The following is a 20977-nucleotide window of genomic DNA, read 5'->3' as shown; positions in this document are numbered from 1 at the left end:
CGGTTTCGCACAAATATGCCTGTTAATTAAATCACAAAACCTTTTGGTTAAACCATAATAAATTCAACGTGTAGATTTATAAATATTTGTATAGATATACATTAAGAAACTATATGTTATGGATATGATAATAGAATATATGTATGTTACTAAAGCGGATTGCCAAGTCAATAAATTTATACCGGTTCGTTATACGAAATGTATTAAAAATAAAATGTTGTTCATTTTTGATGCATAACTAAAAACTTAAATGGGATCGCACGGTGAGATTTCTGCGCCTCTAGCGCTTTGTAATCTGTGGTTACAGATACAACAATAACAACAACAAGAACAACATTAACTCCAACTAAGTCGACGCAGCCAAGCTCAACATATTGTGCGGCCATCCGCTGAGCTCTTGTCATTAATCGCACCATGGAAAGCCCACAAATCAACAGTCAATCAACGCGCACAGCCCACTTAAGAGACTGGCCCTGTTATGTTAACAGAGTGACGCGTTTGGCTCTTGCTCTCTTTGCATGTTAACAGACATGCCGGGGCCGTTAACATTTCTTGTGTATCTCTCAGGCTGCAGTTGGCTGCGGGTTCGGTTGTGCTTTCAGTTCAGTTTCAGTCTTTTAATGGTGCTCATCGGCTGCGCGTTTGTTTCGCATTGATACGCTTGACTTTGCCGCCTAACAAACTAATAAACAAAAACAGTTAAATAAACACTTTGTCTCGTGTCGCGTATATCTCTGTGTGTCTGTGTGTTTAACAGAGTGTGAGTTGATCTGCCTGCCTGTGTGTGTGTGTGTGTGTGCCAGTACACACGGTGCGCCCTCATTGTGCTCTCGTGCACATGAAAATTTCATTGAGCCGAAAGTAGCCGCAGAAAAGTGGAAAATCCTAAAACAGTTAAAAGCAAAAATAAATAATTAAAAATCACACACAAGTGAAATTGCCCAAAAAAAAGCAAATAAAAACAACTATTGAAAATTGCGAAATCCCTGGAAAGCTGCCAAGAAATACAAAGTAATTTTGACATATTATTATTATTTATGATATTATTATTTGATGGCCGTTTAATATTTATGCGAGTAGCGGTTGCCAGCGTCTGTCTGCACTTTCTTCTTGCCTAGAACCGGAAAATATGCCAATATGTGCACAAGTTGTTGGCCAGTCAGTCGAGTCGAGGCCGCGCATCATCAGCCGGTCAAGCGTTCCGGCCAGACCAGACCAGACCCGACCAGGCCAGCAGCTAGTTAGCCCAGCCTGGCTAGAAGCGTGCGCGCGCCCAGCTAGCCACCTGCCCGGTTTGAGCACCAGACATTGCGGCATAGAAGCTCCCTCTCTCTATCTGTGTGTGTGCCTGTGTGTGTGTGTGTGCTGTGGAATTTTATGCAGTGGCTGGCTCGTTTATTTCAGCCAGCTCCTACATATTTACAACTTCATATGTGAAACCTCTACTGTTTTTTTTTTGTTGGTTTTGTTTTTTATTGGCCGGGAGGGTGGTCGTCTCTGGACTGCCCTGCTCTGCCGTTGGCTACGCATTCAGCCAAACGTAACGAAAACGCAACTGCGCTTCACGCTTCAGGCCCAGTCGCAGTCGCAGTCGCCGTCGCAGTCGCAGTCGGAGTCCGGGGCTTGGGGCTTGGGGCAGCCACATTAGATGAGCATCAAATCCAACACAGAAGTTGAAAAGCGTTGCTTGTTAGCCGTTGGGTACAGTAGAACTTGGCTGCGATGGCCAGCAATGCCAAACGCAGGTTATAATTACATTTTATATGCCAATTGCAAATTGCAATCCAAATATTTTCAGCCAGGTGAACAAAGGAATTTAAATTAAACAGAGAAATGAAAACAAAAAAAATTGTTTTTATTGATCTGACTTTTGGGTAAATTAAAATCAAAATGATTTTAATTTGGTTTTCTCCTTTAAATTCGTTAATTAATAACACTTTTTATTAGGATTTCAAGTCAAGGAATTGGCGACATTTTTTTATATTATTAAATTAGCAGTTGATTTTTTAGGTAAATATTTGGCAGGTTCTTATATAGATAATAATCTATATTCCTATATAGATTATAAAGTATATTCTTATAAAGACAAAAAATTAAAATAAATAATTTACTCACATTTTTTTTTTATATATATTCGTATATTTATAAAATGTTCGCTTCCATAAACCATTAAAATGTTCATCGAGAAACTTTTTTAAACCTTTTAACATGGAAATAAGTTGTTCTTTGTACGCTTTAAGCAATTAAAATTTGTCATAAACTATTAATTGCAGCTGCAAAACATGAAAACTTCCATCCCAGAATTCTCGCCCGAAATAACTTGGTTGCTTGGTCTTTTGTGGAAAATTTCAAACAAATTAATTAAAAAGTTTTTGGATGCAACCTATTCAAAAACTTCAAAATTTTAGTTGAACCCAACCGAAAAGTATCTTTATGCGCGTGAGTCGAAGTTGGGATTGGCTCGAAAGCAGAAAAGTTGCAGCAAATGCGACATCGACTTTCTTTGAAGAGGCGTTCGTTGTAGAGGAGTCTAGCATAATTCTTTTTAATAGACTTTTTATCAATCGACAGACTCACTTTTTTACCCCAGCCTCCAATCGTGTTTTATTGATGTTATTTCTCCGTGCGTGCTTCTGTGCTGATTTTTAAGTGTGCCGTTTGCGAGTTTTATGTTGTGTCTGGCTGCATTTTGTAACCTGGTTTTATTGCTGCTGCCATAACATTTGCCGCTGCCCGTTGTGTCTAATCACTCGTTGCAGAGCAAGCGGAAAAACAAAAAACAAAAGAAGAACAAGAAGTAGCAGATACGATGCACAAGATACATTAAGTATTGGACACACGAGTTGGCTTCTGACGTGTTTACATATTTTGTTTTGCGCCGTGCGCTTTGTCCGTCCGCCTAATCGATACCATTACAGGGTGCTGTGTCTGCAAAAGATACAAATGTATCTTAAAGTCATTACACCCGTACAGGGTGCTGTGTCTGCAAAAGATACAAATGTATTTTAAGTCATTACACACGTACAGGGTGCTGTGTCTGCAAAAGATACAAATGTATCTTAAAGTCATTACACACGTAAAGGGTGCTGTGTCTGCAAAAGATACAAATGTATCTTAAAGTCATTACACACGTACAGGGTGCTGTGTCTGCAAAAGATGCAAATGTATCTTAAAGTCATTACACAAGTACAAGGTGCTGTATCTGCAAAAGACACAAATGTATCTGAAAGTCATTACACACGTGCAGGGTGCTGTGTCTGCAAAAGATACAAATGCATCTTAAAGTCATTACCTACGTAAAGGGTGCTGCGTCTAGCAAGAGATACAAATGTATCTGAAAGTTATTACCTACGTACAGGGTGCTGTGTCTGCAAAAGATACAAATGTATCTTAAAGTCACTACACACGTATTGAGACATACTCAAGGCAAACGCACACACTCACGTGGATGGCCAGATATGCGTATTGCCCGATTTGACCTCATCGTTAGTAACAAAGCGCCCAGACTCCGGGTTTTTGCACAAGTGCCCGCCCTCTATTGTATTTGAAATAATTGTTTAAAAATTGATTGAAAGATATGCCGTCGTCTTTGTATTTATTTATTTGTATTATTTTTGCAGTTTTCAGATCGAAAGATTATCTCTTTTGTTGCTTTTAGAACAACAAGCTCGACCTTCGCCAGAGTTTAAAGGCTTGACCCCCACAAGAAGCATTAATTATGGCGCTTGTTCTGCGCCAAATGGCAATAAATTAATTTAAAATTAAACAATATTTCGAGAGCAGCGTGCTCGCACAAGTCTTCAGGCAAAACCCAAAGCAGAAAAAAAGAACATAAACAAATAAATCCAGAAATCTGAAAATGTGAGCATGTTCCGTGGAAGATTTCGTCAAAAAGATTAATCAGCAACGGCGACGTGTCTGGCATATCGTCAAAAGCCCAATTGCCGTCTTGGCCATATCTCTCCGAGCGGAAATGTCAGACACGTTAAGAGAAGGAGACACCAATTGTGTGGCAAATAGAAGGGCAGCTAGATAAAATGTATGGAAATTAACGAAGATATCAAAATATAATATATGAAATTGAGTCTGTTTGGCTTCTAATTAAAAGCCTTGCAGCACATACAAATGAGCTAAATTTGGGTTTGGTTACTTTTATTTTGGTTCGTGACCAATTTTATTTGGGATCGTATTATTTAGGTATTCTTCATTTATTTGCATCTTTCCTTTGAACGATTTATGCAGTTGGTATGCCAAATAGTTGTATAATACAAGCAACAAATTTTCATAAATATTTATTTCTGGCTTAAGTAACATTTTATTGTGGGTCAATTAAATAATATTTGAAGCTTAAACATAATTAACTAATTAAATGCGGGCTCTATTACGTCCATTTAATTATACTTGAAGCTTTAACATAATTAGCTAATTTATCAAAGAGTGCAATTAAATAATAAACATTGTAAGAGACTTGATTGTTTTTGCTAAAATAACAACTATTAAGCGGAATTAAAGTCGTTTAAGCCAAATGCTTCTATTTTCTCTATTGAAGATGATAAAATAGCTATTCATTTGTTTATACAAATATAAAAATAAATAAATAATAAATAGCACATACATAAATTCCAACAAATTTTCAAGGTTTTCTAATAATTGTAGTATTTTCTTATGTTAGCTTCGAAATTTTCAAAGTTTTGTAATTTAATCTATTCAGACACGTAAAAAAGGCTTAGTCGAATAGACAGACATGGCTGGATTGACTCGGCTATTGATGCAGATCGAGAATATAAATACTTGCTTCCTTCAGCCTGTTACATACATACATATATGCACAAAAACATTATACCCTTTTTACCCATTTTTCAGGGTATAAAAATACTCAAATAACTTCATCTCTAGCAAATCGCGTGCACTTGGACCTTACACATTTTATTAAAAATTTTATCCATAATGCGAAATATAATCTAACTATATTTTGCATAGTTTTTCGTATTTCGTAGCAAAAATGCCACCTCGACATACACTTAATTAGGCTTAATGCAGTACAGCAAGGAGAAGAATTGTTAATATTTTATTTTCAAACTGAAAAGTTGTTAAACAGTTGCATTTTACAAAATAGACAATTTCGACGACCCCAATCCACACTGCAGTCAAATCCGAATGCGACATTAAAAAGCATATTCTAGATAAATTCTAGGCATTATGTATATTTGATGCGGCCTAGCTGGCAAAATGTCAAAGTAGCGTCAACTGCGCGGACCTATTAGCCGGATAAATATTTAACCAGCGGACGGATGTCAGTCAACACGTTGACGTTCAGATCAACGCCAACCGGATATTAAGGCAATTAAAATTTTGCCAATTGGCACGCTGTCGGGTCGATAAATTTTAGCCTGCGATTGAAAATCAGCTTTACCCAAATAAATACAGACCTTTACAAAACATCTGTCATTTCTTTGTATTTACATAAATAAATAAATATAATATATATAAAATAAATACAATATTTTTGCTGATTTACAAATGAGCTAAATCAACGGCAGGTGTTTCAATATCAATCCAACTAGAACCAACTCAATTACAGCAATTAATGTATATATATGTATATCCGTAGAGTATCGGAGAAACCAAAGCTTATCAGGCGCACATAATCACAGACCGTTGAACAGACGGTCAGATAGTGGAGCAAAGCAGAGCTGAGCTGAGCGCACGTTCCATTGAACTTTAACCTAGTGTCAGGCATTGGCAGACGGGGCGTATGTGTAATGTGATTGTGCTTCATAAAACTGTATACGCATACACTTGTAGAGAGTATGGCAACTTTGTCACTGAACATGTAACACATAAAATAAAAAGTCCCCATAAGGAATATATTTACTCTTGATCAACAGCCGAATCGCTATAGCCATGTTCGTCTGCATGTCTGCATCAATGGCAAGTAGTCTCTATATACACATTATATCTTAATATTATATCTTAATATTATATCTTAATATTATATCTTAATAATTTATCTAAACTCAAATAGACACTTACATATAAATTAGAGAGAATCCATAAAAAAATGACTTATTTTACAAAAAACTATTTATTTTTCAAGCTATCATGACCAATCTCTGGAATTACATGATTTACTTTTTTCTAATAAGCCTGCGCGAAACCGAATCAAATCGGATTTCTAAGTCATATGTCCCTCATAGTTCTTATATTATACACAATCTCAGGCAATAGCACCTAAGACCTAAATAATATTAATAAAAAAAACCTATATAAGATCTCAATACGCTGATTAAAATAATAAAATAAAAAAAAATGATCTTATATTATATGTCTTAAAGGGTACTAAAGTCTTCGTCATGGCGAAGATAGCAATTCTCCCTTGTTTATCTCTTCTTTTTTTTTTTTAATAATTACAAGACGTATTTATGTACATATTGTTAGAGTGTTGCACTGCGCTGGCATTGTATCAATATTCACAGCTAAATGCATCTTGTGCGCTAATCGCGCAGTCGAGCACACTCACACACACACACACACACACTCATATGTATGAGCTCATGTGTGTATGTGTGCTGTGGGCATATGGACATGTGTGCCTGACGTCTTTACGGCCTCCATCATTGCCAGGCGACCGACAACAGCCGTTATATATAACAAAACATATAACTGCATATACACACACACACATACATACGTAAATAACTTGCCGCATTCATAAATAAATAAATAAACAGCTTATGCCGCGACCGCCCCCGCTGCGAGGCGTTGTTTGCGTGCATTTTGCGTGATTTTCGTGATTTGTGCTGGTCACAACTTGTGATGAACAACTGCCATCACCCAGCCCCCATCCCCCCAACCCACCCCACTTCCCCTGCGCGTCTCTCCCCGCGTACGCCAAGTCCAAAGCGAGACCCGCACAATTTCTATTGCATTATTTATCACAAACGTCGCTATTTATAGATATCGTTCATATTGTATACATGTTCTTGCATTGGCTGGGTATTACACTTTTGTCACGTTTTGTGTGACATATTGAAATAATCATTTTCGTACGCATTAGACATATTTACGTGGCCAGAACTGTTACTGTTACTGTTCACTCTTGTGGTTATATGGTAGAACCTGATATATGTATGATATGTTTAGTTTCAATATAACCCAATATCGGAACCAAAAGAAACGTTGGGCCTTAAGAAGTTTTTATTTCAACCTGTTCTTTAGATTTTGCATAACTGATTTCACAATTTAATAGACATTGATATTTATATATATATTTTTTGTTGGTTAGGTTTATGGTTCGAACAAACTCTTTGCCTTCAGAACATATCTATGAAGCAAATTTAAATAAAACAATGAAATTTTTATCTATATAGAATCTATATTCTACTAAAAATAATGCAAGCTATGCATATTTTCATACACAAGCTGCACGCTATATTTGATCTCTACCCAAATTATCATATACCAAATATGGTTCAATAAATGGGCATCAAATTATTTATGCTTTGCGGCTGAGTCTATAATCTTTTCCACATTTGCAATTAGACCGAGTCTATATTTAATTATACCAAGCCATGTTAGAAAATAATATAGTTTAGTTCTGACCTCGGTTCAGCTGAGTTTTGAGTCACTGGTTCAGTTTAAGGTTCGGCTTATTGGAAAACATAAATTGAACTGGTTCATAGGCATTTCGCCTTCAAGGGTATTTAAACTTCGGCCATATGAAGTCATATATTTTTTTTCAAGTTCTTCAGTTATATTGCCTTTCGGTTCACATTTAGTGCGTACAACACATTGTGCTTTGATATAACACCTTAACCCCGCCTCCTCTCGCCCCTAAGCCCCACAATTTCCTTTGTACGGCTTTGACTTTGAATTTCGTTTGAGTTCGGGAGTTGTGTTTACATTATCGATTGGGTCTGACGTCGGCATCGAACTCAAGAACTTTGACTTTGATAAAATGCTGCTGCTGCTGCACAGTTCCTGATAAGTCGTGTAAAGAGTGCACTATATCAGGGCCTTAGATGGTTTGCTTTAGGGAAATGAAATGTGTGCGTTTCTCAGATAAGCATAGATAGTTTCCTAGAAGAGCTTTGATCAAGGGAAAACATTTCTTTTTATCTGTATTTGACAGCAAAATAAACTATGCCTCGTTTTGATGTAAATATCAAAACAAAGTGGAAGAAAAGGCTGTGTTCTTTATGATATAAGGTTAAATACTTGTATGTTTCGATGGAACCAGTTCCTATGAAGCTATACGGTATCAAAATTGATATCTTATCATGGGGAATTTTTGTGCAGAAAAGGAGGGTAATTTAAAAAACCTACTTAAAAATACTAAACGTATAATAAATAATAGTATATAATAATACTAAAAGTATAATATATATAAAGTTCAATAAATAAAAACAAAAAATGGAGGGAAATTTAAAAAACCTACTTAAAAATATTAAAAATATTAAATAAGCTCGATTAGATCTGGAACGAAATGTATCTTAAATTGAATACTGTTAAATAAAAATAAAGTTTTTTCTGCACTCCTTTGGTCTTATACCAACTTGAGATTTTTTAACATTTATGAACATTTTTTCCATTATTCCACAATCGATTACCGTTAAGCCTAAATTTCGATATGCAATCGAATTTTGTGTGCATATGGATTAAGCCCATGTCTAATAAGTATATTTGCCGTACATCCTGCTTTTTGCTTGAACGTTGCCCAACGAAAAAGTTCCCACAACTTAAGTTTGACAGTCTCGCAAAATGTCGGCCGAAAAATCTCAATAGCTCAATGACAAAATCCATCTATTTATAAACAATCTGGCCAATTGTGCCGGAGCACACGAGCACACACAATGCTCAGAAGTGAGAAGTCCGAGAACTCTCGCACACACCTATTCGAATGTTTGTTTTCCATCCGCGACTCCATGACGCAATCTTGCGCCGCACAAAAATATTGCGCAAACAATAAATTAAGCAACAAATACGAAAAATTGGCTGGAAACACACTTCTTCTTATTTTTCTTTTTCCCGATGTCAAGTAGGCTAGAGCAAAGTTTTTTTTTATTATTTTCTGAGAACAAACTTTTTTGGCCAACTATATTATATACACATTGTATAACTTTGGCATGACAATTCATTTTGGCCATTTGAATATGACTCCATTAGTTCTGGCCAGGGTCAACAAACTTTGCGCGCACTTGACTTGACTGACTGACTGACTGACTGACTGACTGACTGACGGACTGAGTGGCGGCCAACCTATTGGGCCGGCTACTTGACACCGCACAGATCGTGTATCTCGTAGGTGTTTTCACTTGTAATTATTTAGCCATAAGCCACATTTTTTTCCCTTTTGGGTTTTTACAGCCCGCAGCGTAACCTCATTTAGTTTTTTTTTCTCTTTTTTAATGTGCGCAAAATTGATTAAAGCCATGTTGCGGGGGGGCCAAAGAACGCTTGTGAAATGAATAAACAATAAGGCAAATTAGCTTTTTTTGAATAACACAAAAATATAAATTCGGCTTACACAACGTTCTCGAGCCCGAAACCCAAAACGCAGCTCAACTGAGTCACAATCGCGACGTCCATCGAACTTCGACGGGAACCTGAACTTATTGCTTTCCTATATGGACATAATACTCATATACTGAATGCTCTCTTGATTGTGAAAATTTTTTCTGTCCAATTCTGCTACGTTTTCTGTTTATTTGCTTTTAATTGAATTTATTGCGCCTGAAGTTTTCTTCATGTCGCCTCTTTTTTCTTCGTGTGGGCTGAATAAAAAACAACAACAAGAGGCAGGAAATGCGGGCTTGCGTAGGTTGAAGCTGGCGCTGACTTAAATACTGCACAGATAGAGAAAAGGAAATTGTGAAAATTAATTACCAAAACAATTGTCAATAGGGGCTTAATCTTATATATATTGGCTTTTATACTTTTTTTATATGTGTCTCGTTTCTGTTTTGCTAACACACATACTATAGATTAATATTTGAATAATATATAGAATATTTGTTTATCATTAATAATTTAAACATTTTAAGTGCAATAAGTTGAGGACTAAAATAAAATATATAATATACTAAAATATTTAAAGAATAATATTTGTTTATCAATAATAATTTAAACTTCAAAGCAAGGATAAATAATACCGGTATTTTCTACGAATGCTCATTAGTATTATATACATATGTGTGCGTGTGTTTGTGTGTTTGTATGTATGTGTGTGTGTGGGCATGTATGTGTATGGATGCATTTATGAATATATGTATGCAAGCATGTTTGTTTTCTAATACCAAACGCAGACAAAGCTTATTTGTCTCTGCGCTGCAAATTTAAATAAAACGAATTTCCACCAAGTGCTCTACTCCTCGATTCTCAAGAATTCAAGTAGGCTCTGCAGTTTTTCATGCTTAGCTTGAAGTGTGGTGCTTTTTTTTGTTGGTTTTTTTTATTGTTTTTATGTATGCACATGCATATATGTATGTATGTGTGCATGTATGTACAGATGTATGTATATACATATGTATGGATGTATATACATATGCATGTATATACACAATTATGTATATGCATATGTATAAATGTACACATGTATTTATGTACACATGTATGTATATACATATGTATGTATGTACATATGTATGTATGTACATATGTATGTATGTACGTATGTATGTATGTACACATGTAGGTATGTATGTATTTAGGTATGTATGTATGTATGTATGTATGTATGTATGTATGTATGTATGTATATATGTATGTATGTATGTATGTATGTATGTATGTATATATATATGTATGTATGTATGTATGTATGTATGTATGTATGTATGTACGTATATATGTATGTATGCATGTATATATGTATTTATGGATTTATGTATGTATGTATGTATGTATGTATGAATGCATGTATGTATGTATGTGCACCTTCATCACATAAGGTAACTACAGCGAAAACTTCAGATTCCTAGCTCTTACGATTTGGGCTGTGCTTTGATCACAAATCAGTCAGTCAATAAGTCAGCCAGTCAGGACAAACTGTTTTACATACATACATTTACGAGTAATAGTATACACAATTTATTTTATTCCTTAAATATTTAAAGAGGATTAAATCTTCCATCATTATTTTCAGGTTCATTTACCAATGATATTCTATATATATTTTTTATTTTAGTTTTTAATTTAACTTAACTCAGTTTATTGCACTTATACCACACACATATCAAGTATATTTATTTTTTAACAAGTCGCAGCAATAGTTTACCCATTGAATACTCATTTAAATGGATAAAAATTGTAATGTAAAATATCGATATATATATATATATATGTATAAAATATATAAAGGGTTTCTCTATGTTACCTTTTCTTAGCAACCGCATTGCTTTATTATATTACTTAATAAATTGAGTGCACGTTTTAATTTCTACCAAATTGCATCTGAACTTGTGTATCTGTATCTATAAATGTATCTGTATCTGTATCTGTCAGTCGTCTATTAGCGATTGATTTTGATTAATAGATTCATTTGGCTGCCAGCACGTTTTTCTACATTTATTTGCGTGTTTTTTTTTTTTGTTTGTAGTCTGCCGATTAATTTAAATGTATTCAAGATAAACTTGCGAATAAAAGACTCAACGCAAATGCGCAAATATTGGAATCTGCGCCGATAAATTAGCATCTATCAAAGCAGAGGAAACGCTTGCTGCGGGGCTGGGCCGCACACACATCAATCAATCATGATTGAGGTGTGAAGAGAAAAATCAGAGAAAATCAATTGCCATTGAAAAGTGTTTAATTTGCCGAAACAAAACTTTGCGCGTTGTTCGATGATTATTGTTATTATTATTATTATTGGGATTTATGAGTATTTATGGAAATTTTCTATGGCCTGAGATTGTGGCAGCTGCGGGTTATCAGCCGTTTATGTAATGCGTCAGCTGCTGTAATTCAAATACAATATATCATTTATTGTAATGTCTACCTGATAAGCTGACGCATGAAAAATAATAAGTAATATTAATAGACTCCCGACTCCAGGCCCAGGCTAGTCGAGTGTCAGGCGAATATAAAAATATTTTCCTGATATCTCAGGTTTTGTTTGGCCAATCGTAAACATTTGCATACACAAAGCTGGCATATTTATTTATGCTTCATATGGCTGGGTCTTCGTCTTTCTTTACATTTCACATTTCACTTTTCTCAAGCTAAACAGCTGAAAACCTCTTATGGAAACTCGTATGAATGAATTTCGAGTTTCAAAATCAATCCGAGCATCTCCCCTCTCTCTCCGTCTCTCTCCATCTCTGTCTAGATATCCGTCTCGATGTGAGCTGCAACTGGTTTTCAATATGGGTTAATGCCACGCTTGGCTTTGCCCCGTTTTGACTTAATGAACTCATTTTCAATGCCTTATCATATTTATTCCTCTACACCTATCCACGATATACATCTTTCTGGCTCTTTCTTTTGCCTCACTCGCTTTTGGCTATTTGCATTTCTTTTGTATATTTGATTTCGTTTATGTTAATCTATGTTTCGGTTTTTTTCCCCTAGCTGAGTAAAAGTTTTCGGTGCCTAGTTCTATGTTTTTGGATTCCATTTCAATTTGAAATAAATGCCACAAAGACACAAACCGCAGTCTGCAGTCATTAGCCCAATTTTGGACAGTGCGCAGTTGGGCATAAAATATCAAATACACATAAAACCCATAAAACCGCACAAATGTTCAAATGATGCGAAAACTTAAGTCGCAACGCCCCAAATACAATTTTTTTGGCAGACATTCAAAAAACACTCGGAGAATTGAGACAGAACGCAATCCAGAAATAAATTACAAACAGAGAGTGAGAAAAACATATTTTTGTTTACTATTTTTATCGTCGAATCAGGTGTTTGTAATCTATCTGAAAACTATGCTAAATTGTTTTTTAAGAGCACATTTCTTTTTTTATATTTTTATAAATCTTAAGAAGATTTTCAAGATGGAGGTTTAAAAGCTTAAATAAGTTTTCTGTCGTGTGTTTCTATTGTTAACAAGTTTTTGTATTTCCAATTTCTAAATAATGAGAAATTATCCTTTTATATGAATCAGCTGATCATATGAGAAAAACGAAAGTAAAACAAAAAAAACCCTAACACAGCTTTGATAAGTCTTTATTTGATATACCATGTACGTAGATTGCAGTTCATCTTTCAAATATATAACTTTTTATTTTGTTTATTTATTGGAAATCTATTTTTTGTATGGTTATAATTTGAATATACCTCTAATTTGAACCCCCTGAAATTGATTTCATATTTAAAAGATTGTGTAAATTTTGTGTAAGAATGCTCATAGAGCGATTTATAAACTTATCTCTTATAATTATACCTAATAATTTTAAGCATTGTAAAAAAATTACTTAAACTCTGTCAATTTGACAAGGCGTGGCTACTATATTCATCCTACCTGTCATGTGTTATTGATAGCCGATTCTTGGCAAAACCAATAAAACATATATAAAAAAAAGTAAAAAAATTAAACAAAACAACATTTTAAAAATTGGCACAATCCTGCCGAACAACATCTTAAAATTAGTCTTCTTTCGATTACATTCCGCTAGCTGAATTTGATATATTATATGATATACCCAATAAAAATGGGTAAATAGGGTATATTGATTTTGTGAAAATATAAATGTATAACAGGCAGAAGGAAGCGTAAGTCCGCCTATTGCACGCGCAGTACAAGGTTGTTTCCGATAATCGATAACTTGCCCCGCTTCCAAGCAATCGATAAAAGTCTATATTGATATCTTGGTTATAATGGTTTGATTCTCCACACTCCAAATCCAGCAGAAAGTTAGCGAAAAAAAGTCATACAGGATATCTAAAAGTCAGTCATTAAATAATTTAAAGCTTTTCCTTAATGAACTCTTGTTTTTTGTTTGATACCATAACACCACAAATGGACACAGCTATTAATATATAATTAAGCGTTTGTGGTAATTTCCTTGAAATTAGCATAGATTTTTTGCGCCAGGCCTTGTCGATAAATCTCAAAGTATGCATTTATATATATATTTTTTTATATATCAAAACTGGCCACAACGAAGTCGTAAAAGGTCTTAACGGCAATTGCGCCACTTCTCGAATTTGTGGCATGTGATTTGCATGTTTGCCATAAATGGGCAGCAGCGGGGGGAAGGGGTGGGGCCAGAATGTGGGCTAAGAGCTTGCCATAAAAGCTGCCAGGGCGCCCCCTGGCGTTCAGATTGGCCGATACTTAAAAATCAATTAGATGGAAGCTGTCGTTACCCATTCGTTCCCTTTTTTGGCATCTGCTCTTCTTCATTTTTTGGATTTTTGGCTGCTGCTCTGCTCTTTATTTTCGAGTTTTTGTTCTCGTAAATATGACAGCTCATCAAATTTGCGTTTTGTTAATTGGCTCGTGTTTCGTTTTGACAAAGTATAACAAAATTTGATTAGCCTCAACTGATTGAATATTAAAGGCTCTTAATACCCTGCCACAGAGTATTATACTTTTGTTAAGGTAACTGAAACACTTTATGATTGATGACTTTTAATCCTGTTGAGGTAATATATGGCATTTGAACTCTTGCTCCAGTCTTTGAAGATATCGTAAAGAAATTTGAGCAAAGGTTTTTTTGTTAATTGTTCAAATTTCACTTTGAGTTACAATGTAGTATGATCATTTATAGATATCTTTAGTAAATGTGTTTTCGTAAATGTTTTCTGTGATATTTTTTAAAAAAGATTTCAGCTTTAAGGAAAGATTTTCTGTATCTTTAGTATCTTTAGTTTAGGGCTCTTTTCATAAAAGATATTTAATGAAAGTATACCACAAATATATTTTAAATTTGCCCAAGCATAGCTTTAGTTTCTTGTTTCGATGGGATTTCACAAATATGTTAAGCTGATATCATTTAAGGATTGCGGCTGATTACATATTTATGATCGTGATAACAATGGGAAAATAACATTTGTTTATCTTTTTGAGTATCAGCAAATGTTTAATATCAATATATTATAGAATGGAAATGATAAGTCAGAAGAGTTCTAGTTTTATGATCGATGGAATATGTTTTTAAAAGTAAGAGCAAAACTTTTAATAGATAATAGCCAAAGAGCAAAATCTTAACTAAAGTTAAGCCTTTAAAAGTCAATATAAACATTTTTATATTATTTGCCTAAAAACTTTTTCTGTTCTGCAGACACTTTTTTAATAAACCAATTTTTGCTTTACGATAAAATGCCTATATATAAATCCGTGTGATGTTTAGCCAATTCCTTTCTAAGCTCTGCTAATTCCATTTTATTAATCTCTTAATTTAGAACCGATTTTTTCTATCACGGCAATAAACGAAAAATGTGCTCAATTTTGCAATATTTATTTATAACATATTTCAGGCCAACAAATTCTTATTTTTACTGTGACATTTCAAACGATTGCAGATGTTTCTATTCAACCGAATTTCGTGCCCCAAAAAAAAGAAAAACAGGAAAAAATGTCAATGGCAACAGGGACAACACGAACCTGGCACCAAAATCCGTGCCCAAGATACGCCCAATCTGAACCCACGCACAACTTGCCACACACAAAAAATTTTCAATTTTGCCGCAAATTCAATTGCAAAGAGTCAAATATTGAAATAGTTTTGCCTGTTGGCCAAACTGCATTTTAGGCCATGTGGCAAGCGTGTGTGTGTATGTGTGTGTGTGGCAACAGAAACGCAAAGATTTCCGCATCAATATTCCGACCATTAACTAAAAATAACAATGCTGTTGAGTTGTTGCTGAGTTATGTGCACACTTCTCAGCAATTGCTATCTCTTTCACACCATTCAATTGGGCTGTTTGCTAGGTGTGTGCCTGTGCTAGTGTGGTGTGTTTGTGTGCTAGTGTGGTGTGTTTGTGTGTGTGTGCTTGTCTGGCGAAATCTGATACGAGATTTACTTAAGAGTCATAAGCAATTATGAAACTGACGTTTAACTTGTCACTCGCATGTCGAGCAAAGGAATGCAAAGAGAGGGAGAGGGGGGAGGGAGAGACAGTGAGAGAGAGGGGGAGAGAGAGCTGTGATACGTAGAACGGGTGCCACAGCAGGTAATACGAGACATTTGAATGGGAACCATTTGCTTGCTTTGGGCTTTTTTCGTTTGCACGGATTTCATTATTTGTGCTCAAATATTTCTTGTGTACATTTTAATACCGGAAATTGCCCGACATCAGGCCTAATTGTGCGGTTCCGTTGGCCCAGTGGGTAATGTGTATTGTGATGACCGCTCGACATGATATGATGGCATTTAGAAGGCGTTTATTCAGTTCTCAGGCGCTGCTTTAATTTATTATCTGTTCGTGCCTCGTAGCTCAAAACGCGTCGCTTAGCTTTAGCCCTAATTGTGGGCTGTGAGAAGTTGTTTTGCATAGGAAAAACTTATCTAGGGAATTCCCAAAGATACGAAAAAACAAGACGTTGGCAAAGCATTTGACCGTTGACTTCCAAGAGCCGGCATTAGATTTAAGTACGAGGCAGCTGGCTTTATTATTATTGCTTGCCACATCTAACGCTGTGGCAACAGCAACAACGGCAGCAAGAGCTTTGCATAAATATGATGTTGCAATAGCCGCTAGAAGAAGAAGAAGTAGAGAAACATGCAACACGTTGCATGCACACAACAATTGCTGGGTAACTACGAAAAATTGTAACAACATTGTAACTGTCGACAGACGCCGCCGCTGTTTTCCCACCACGCCCCCGCCTCACCTGTGCAGCGTTGCGGAAACTTCCGGGATGGGGCACACATGCATATTTTCACACATGTGTGTGTTTGTGTGTGTGTGTTGGTGTGTGGCTCCACCTGCCTTCAGCCTGTTTTGATTCAATTTAGCCCGTGCTTTCGTTCTCCTGCTTGTTGGCTAATTCGCTGTGAAAGGAAATGTGACTAGCCTCGATTTAGAGAGTACCCCCCCCCCCTCCCGCCTTATCACCCTCACCACCTAACCATCCCCATACCCCAAGGAACCATCAAACGTGGCCAATTTGAACAGCAAATTGCATTTCAAATGCACCACGAATCAATTTAACTAGAACTGACCAATTTGCATGTCCGCTAAAATCAGTGCAATCAAAAAATTAGAAATTAAAATTGGCATTTGCCACAAAAATAAACAAATAATATTGGAAAAGTCGAGAAAGAAATTTACTGGGTATATGTGAAATTTGAAAACTTATCTCATCCTATCTCTTTTATGAGGAAAATGGAATAAATGATATACTTGCATCTGTATACCAAATTATTCTTAAGACTCTAGGGCATATCTATCCTATTTATTAACTTATATTCATATCAGCCCAGATATTACAAAGTATTACAATATAATTTTATAGCTACTTCTCGGAAAGAATAAATCTTATGGGAAAGTACTTGGTATTTCCCTATGAAGATATGGATTATATAATACTTTGTTTATATTTCTTTTACTGAATGATTCACACACAACAAGCTGGAAAAGCATTTCTGCTTTAATGCAAATAAAGAATTAAGTGGAAATCGTATACCTTAAGATTGGTTGGCTGAAAATCTCCGAAATCTACTTTCCATTTATTAACATTTCCCCATGCAAATATTTCAATGTTTGTTTGCACAGGTGAAGAATAATATTTGTGCAATATATTTCTCACTTAAAAGTTCCAAAAACGAACGAAACGAATGTATGACTAAGAAATGTTATTTATTCATGGAATTCGGCTAGTTTGAAAACAAACAGCATTTACTGGTACTTATATTTAACAGGAAAAATAATATATGCTTCAAGGAATAGGGGAATATAATAAATTAAGGCAATTGCAGAAATAACAATTATTTAACTTATTTAATTATTAAGAATTTGTTTCCTTAAATTATGGTAAAATCAGGGCTACAAAACCAAGCGAAATAGTCTGTAGCTCGAAACATTTCTTTGATTTGAGGTTCGGTTCGTAGTTTTAAACAGCTGAGAAATTGATTAAATATTTGGTGTGTCTTGTAATTTTTTTTTTTAATTTTAACTATACAATTATGTATATTCATAGTTCGGGTTGGGATTGGGTTATTTGTAAAAAATATACTGGTTGCTTACTTATTTAAAAACAAAGCGTTTCCTCACGAGACGGAAGACAAAAATCCTTAACTTAGATCTGCCATCAACTCGAATTGTCTACCTAAAATGACGTCAATGATATTTAAGACAGCTCATCAAGGCTTTTGGAAAGTTTAGTTTGAAGTAAAACCCGCAAGACCTGATTGACCTTAAAATATTAATATTAATTAAATTAAATAAATAAACTGAAGCTCTTGATTATCAATAAAAAGCACTAGGAAGAGATCTATGTACCTCCTAAGTAAGTAAAAATATATCAAACTTTGTAAAGAAAAATTTCTTATTTGTATATGTTTTACTTAACTATGTGGTTCAGGTGTTAAATTCCTATATATCTCGCCCAAGAGTTATTTACAGCACTCAAAACAAGAAATTTCAAGCTTGCTTAGTTCTTTATTTGATATGATTAAATTGCTGCTGATTGAGTTCGTAGCAGCTTGTAAATTGAAATTGAAAACAATTTCAGAAGTGGATAAGTTTTCCGACTGCGCCCATTTATCTTCATCAATGCAACAATTGAAACTTTCCAACTAGATTTGGCGATAAGCTCACAAAAAATGTCAAATGTCATGCCGAATCGGAGGAGCATTCATTACATGCATTACACATTAATTAAATTAGCTGTGAAACGTGGGCAGGATTGGCTGGGCAATTATTCCTTTTTGCTGTTGGCATGTCAAATCTTGGCCATAGATAAAGCCAGAACAAGTCCAGCTACAGCGAGCAATAAAAACAGCATGAATCAGAGTCTGACTTGATGGGCCCACAGACAGAGTCGGGCCAAGGCAGAGGAGTAGCTCCCTCTCTCCCTCTCTCTCTCTCCCTTTCTCTCTTTCTGGCTGTGGCAAGCTGTGGGTGAGTCATGAAAATGCCTTTGGGCCAAAACGGGCATTAATAACTGGAATGCGAATGGGTATGGGCCTAAGAGATCGAACGGGCCTCTCGCGTGACGCATGACGAAAGCAGCGCTCGGCTTCAATTACATAATATTATATTAAATACATCAATTAATATATATACATATATAAATTTGTTTGGAGTGCATTTCAAAGACCAATTTCCGTCTGCTTTCAGGCAATTAGTTGCAAGTTCAATAAACGCAACAGTGTTAATTAATCATAAACAATCAATTCCCGGACAACGACAAGCAGCTCTTGGAAGATGCAGTGCGGCCTGGAGCAAATGAACGATTGCGAACGCTCGCCAAATCGGACAAATCTGCGGGTCAACTTCAATGAGAAGGGGGCGGAGGTCAAGGAGCGACGCGAAAAGTTCCTCACCGCCAAATATGGCTCACATCAGATGAGCCTGATCAGGAAGCGTCTGGCCGTCGAAATGTGGCTATACGATGAACTGCAGAAGCTCTTTGATCCGCCGGTAAGATGACAGCTCAAAGCTGACTCCAGACGAGTTTCTTATATAGTTTCTTTGGGGTTTTCAGAGCGAGGCGATCGATGTGGATATTGATGAAATTTTAGACATGGACACAGACGACATAAGAAGATCTCATCTTATCGTAAGTTTGCCTCTTTTAATAATAAAAAATAAATAAATAAAATAAATAAATCTTGTCTCCTGCAGAGATTACTGTCAGTCTGCAAACGCCCGCAATCGGACATATCGAAGTTCATCGGCGATCTCTTGGATCGCGCAAAAACGCTGTAAATCGCCGGTTCTTCAATAAATAAAAATGAATAAAAAAAATAAATAAAATAAAAGAAAGGAAATCATTTAACATATATACTAACATATAATATGCAAGCGAAATACAATTTACTTTTAAGTTTAGCTGCTTTAAGATCCACACAAGAACAAAGAATAAAACCGAATTATCATATTTCCGAATTTCTCAATTTAGGTTTTTTTTTGTTTGAAATCTGTATTTGCAAAGTTTAGTCTTAATTTAAAGAACACACCGATAAAATGCATCGTTAGCCATAAGAATACAAATTTAAATCATGACTTCATCAATTTTGTGATGATATTTCATAATAATATATATATATATACATAAATATATATGTATGTACATCATACATATGTGTATAGTAAATGGCCTGAAACTAATATGAAATTGTTTATTTGTAATGCAAAATGAGTTTTTCCGAAAGCGTGTGTAGTAAAAACTAGTAAAAAAATATTAAAAAAAAAACTACAGTAAACACTCTGGTTGTTGCAAATGATTTTTTGCCTACGTCTGCTTAATTGTATTTATTTAAACGAATCATTAAAAAACTGTACTATCATAATATATGTTATTGTCATTGTGCTTAAATATTGTAGCTACCTAAAAAGATTTGAATAAAATTGTGTACAAGAGGATATTTAATGGAAATGTTTGTGTAAAGTAAATTGATCACGAAAACAAAGATGTAAGCTCAGGTTCACTGCCAAAACGTGGAGTAAGAATGATGCGAAAAAAGCGAAAATAACTAAAATTAACCGAAAGAAAAACAGAATGGTAAACTCAAGATAAAACGTAAAAGCCTGGCAAAAAAGTATAAATTTATAGAAAGAAAACATGCATAGAATTAGTTTTTATTTTTTAATTTTATCAAAGGAACTTCTTTAGATGTTCCAGTGAGCCGACAGTTGCAATATAACACAATACATACACGATTATTGAAGCACAAAGAATTTCATAATTTATTCTTTTCACAATGTAAATAAAATGTCAAACAACTAGCAAACTCCCATTAAACTCAACATAAAGCATAAAATAAAATTTTGAAAACTTCTAATCAAATTATTTGTAAATACCTTGATGAAGCATTCGAGATCTTCACTCCACGAAATTCTTTGTAGTAGTTAATCGTACTTT

General features: G+C 35.0%; 1 protein-coding gene across 1 annotated transcript; it reads left to right on the top strand.

The window, feature by feature from the left end:
- Positions 1-604: 604 nt before the first annotated feature.
- LOC135431047 (protein phosphatase 1 regulatory subunit 14B) lies at positions 605-19993 on the top strand. Its single transcript, XM_064685953.1, has 4 exons — positions 605-1011; positions 19231-19533; positions 19598-19672; positions 19738-19993. The coding sequence occupies exons 2-4, from the start codon at positions 19318-19320 to the stop codon at positions 19819-19821; spliced, it is 375 nt and encodes a 124-aa protein (XP_064542023.1). The 5' UTR covers positions 605-1011; positions 19231-19317; the 3' UTR covers positions 19822-19993.
- Positions 19994-20977: the final 984 nt, after the last annotated feature.

The sequence above is a fragment of the Drosophila montana genome, unplaced genomic scaffold (genome assembly GCF_035044405.1).
Source record: "Drosophila montana isolate Dmon_TW-CO22-7 unplaced genomic scaffold, ASM3504440v1 contig_3123_1, whole genome shotgun sequence".
NCBI classification, from domain to species: Eukaryota; Metazoa; Arthropoda; class Insecta; order Diptera; family Drosophilidae; genus Drosophila; species Drosophila montana.
The sequence above is the reverse complement of the archived record's forward strand: the minus strand, read 5'-3'. Positions and strand labels throughout refer to the sequence as shown.